The sequence below is a fragment of the Priapulus caudatus genome, unplaced genomic scaffold, assembly GCF_000485595.1.
Source record: "Priapulus caudatus unplaced genomic scaffold, Priapulus_caudatus-5.0.1 Scaffold2511, whole genome shotgun sequence".
NCBI lineage: Eukaryota > Metazoa > Priapulida > Priapulimorpha > Priapulimorphida > Priapulidae > Priapulus > Priapulus caudatus.
Window position 1 is genome coordinate 20273 of NW_014579572.1, and position 2113 is coordinate 22385.

At 52.2% G+C, this 2113-nt stretch overlaps 1 protein-coding gene across 1 annotated transcript in view; it reads left to right on the forward strand.

The window, feature by feature from the left end:
• Window positions 1-1782, forward strand: part of LOC106818773 — a 4831-nt gene extending 3049 nt beyond the window's left edge. The window contains exon 2 of the mRNA XM_014823449.1: window positions 1395-1782. Within this exon, the coding sequence (XP_014678935.1) occupies window positions 1395-1684 (290 nt within the window). The 3' untranslated portion in view covers window positions 1685-1782. The remainder of the gene's footprint in view (window positions 1-1394) is intronic.
• The last annotated feature ends 331 nt before the right edge of the window (window positions 1783-2113 follow it).

Here is a 2113-nt window from a genome sequence, read left to right on the forward strand (position 1 = left end):
AGAGAGAGAGGGGAGAGCGAGAGAGCGAGAAAGCGGGAAGAGCGACTTACGGCCGATAAAAACTCGCGGCAATTCGCGGCTGAGCCACGCGTTGAGTATCGACAAACGAGCAAGCCATCAGCCATCGCCGCGTGTACGCACCATGCATGTAACACCGATAGTAGCGGTAGCAGCAGCATCAGTAACAGTAGCAGCAGCATCAGTAGCAGTAGCAACAGCATCAGTAGCAGTAGCAGCAGCATCAGTAACAGTAGCAACAGCATCAGTAGCAGTAGCAGCAGCATCAGTAGCAGTAGCAGCAGCATCAGTAGCAGTAGTGATAGTAGCAGTAGCAGCATCAGTAGCGACAGCAGCAGCCGCAGCAGCAGTAGCGGCAGCAGCAGTAGTAGTAATAGTAATAGCCGCAGCAGCAGCAACAACAACAATAACATCAACAGCAGCAGTAGCAGTAGTAGCATCAGTAGCAGTAGCAGCAGCATCCGTAGCAGTAGTGATAGTAGCAGCAGCAGCAACAACAACAACCGCAACAGCAGCAGTAGCAGTAGTAGCAGTAGTAGCATCAGTAGCGTAAGTCCGTGTAATAAGTCCGTGAACATTAATCCTAACCCTAACTCTAACCGAAACCCCAACACCAACCCTAACTCTCACGCTCACCCTGATCCTAATTCTAACGATAACCTCTAAATGTTATAGTCTCTTCTGTACCACCGTACTTTAGTGTAGAGAGGGGGGAAGATCGTCGCTATCTCTCTCGGCGCCCTCTATCTGTCAGCCGTAGCTAGAGCTGTCAGCAGTTTCCTGCGTGGTGTGTTCCAAGGACACTCCATCTTTGACAGCAGTCGGTTTAAACTCGCGTGCGGCAATAATTTCTCTGAATTTCAGGCATTAACTGTATAGTCTGTCGCCGTAAGTCATTGCCCGGCAGGCATTACACGCACGGTGGCCGTACTAGGCCACGCGCGGGAAGCGTTTCGCGTCAGTCTAACATCGTACTAATCCGCCATGTTTTATCTCCGAGGTTAACGTTCCTTTGTCTCGTTACATGTGCGCATGCGCGTCAGTCTAACATCGTACTAATCCGCCATCATGTTAGTTAATTCTCCGACATTAACGTTCATTTGTTTCGTTACATGTGCGCATGCGCGTCAGTCCAACATCGTACTAATCCGCCATGTTTAATCTCCGACATTAACGTTCATTTGTTTCGTTACATGTGCGCATGCGCTTCAGTCCAACATCGTACTAATCCGCCATGTTTAATCTCCGACAATAACGTTCCTTTGTTTCGTTACATGTGCGCATGCGCATCAGTCTCACATCGTACTAATCCGCTATGTTTAATATCCGACATTAACGTTCATTTGTTTCGTTACATGTACGCATGCGCGCCACAGAGGGATACGAATGCAGGGCATTGCTGTCTGCGCAGCGATTCCTGGATCGCGTCTTCGTGCCCTACATCTTCATCGAGTGGCGGGTGATGTTCCGACACCAGCACTTCGCCGATTCGCCGTGCCTCACGAGCGACATCCGGCGCCTGAGCGCCATATTGGACAGCCGGAAGTACGTACCCTACGTGACCAAAGATGGCCGCATGCTCGAGGCGGTGCACAGCGCCACCCGGTGGCAGGACGGGGATGTATATTGGAGACACTGGGAGGCGCCGCGTCTGCACGACACGTGACCTGCTGCTGCAGCGCCACCTCGTGGGAGTGGTGGAACGGTGGCGCCCTCCTGCGGTCGTCGTGCATCTGTTGTTGGTGTTCCGTCGTGAGGGACGCGTGTGTAGGAAGGAAGAGAGCTTAGAGTAAACTTGCGTTGCTAGCCCGGGATTTGGCAACGATGGTGGCGCCAGGAGGATGGCGATGGGAAAAACATGACGGTTAATCATAAATATTGTGTTAGTAGAAGCCGCGAGAATACAAGGGAATTATTCAGTACGTGTGGGTGCGTGCATGCGTGCGTGTGCGTGAGTGTGTGTGTGTGTGCGTAAGTGTGTGTGTGTGTGGTGTGTGTGTGTGTGCGTGTGTGTGTGCGTGTGTGTGTGTGCGGTGTGTGTGTGTGTGTGTGTGTGCGTGCGTGCGTGTGTGTGTGTGCGTGCGTGCGTGCGTGT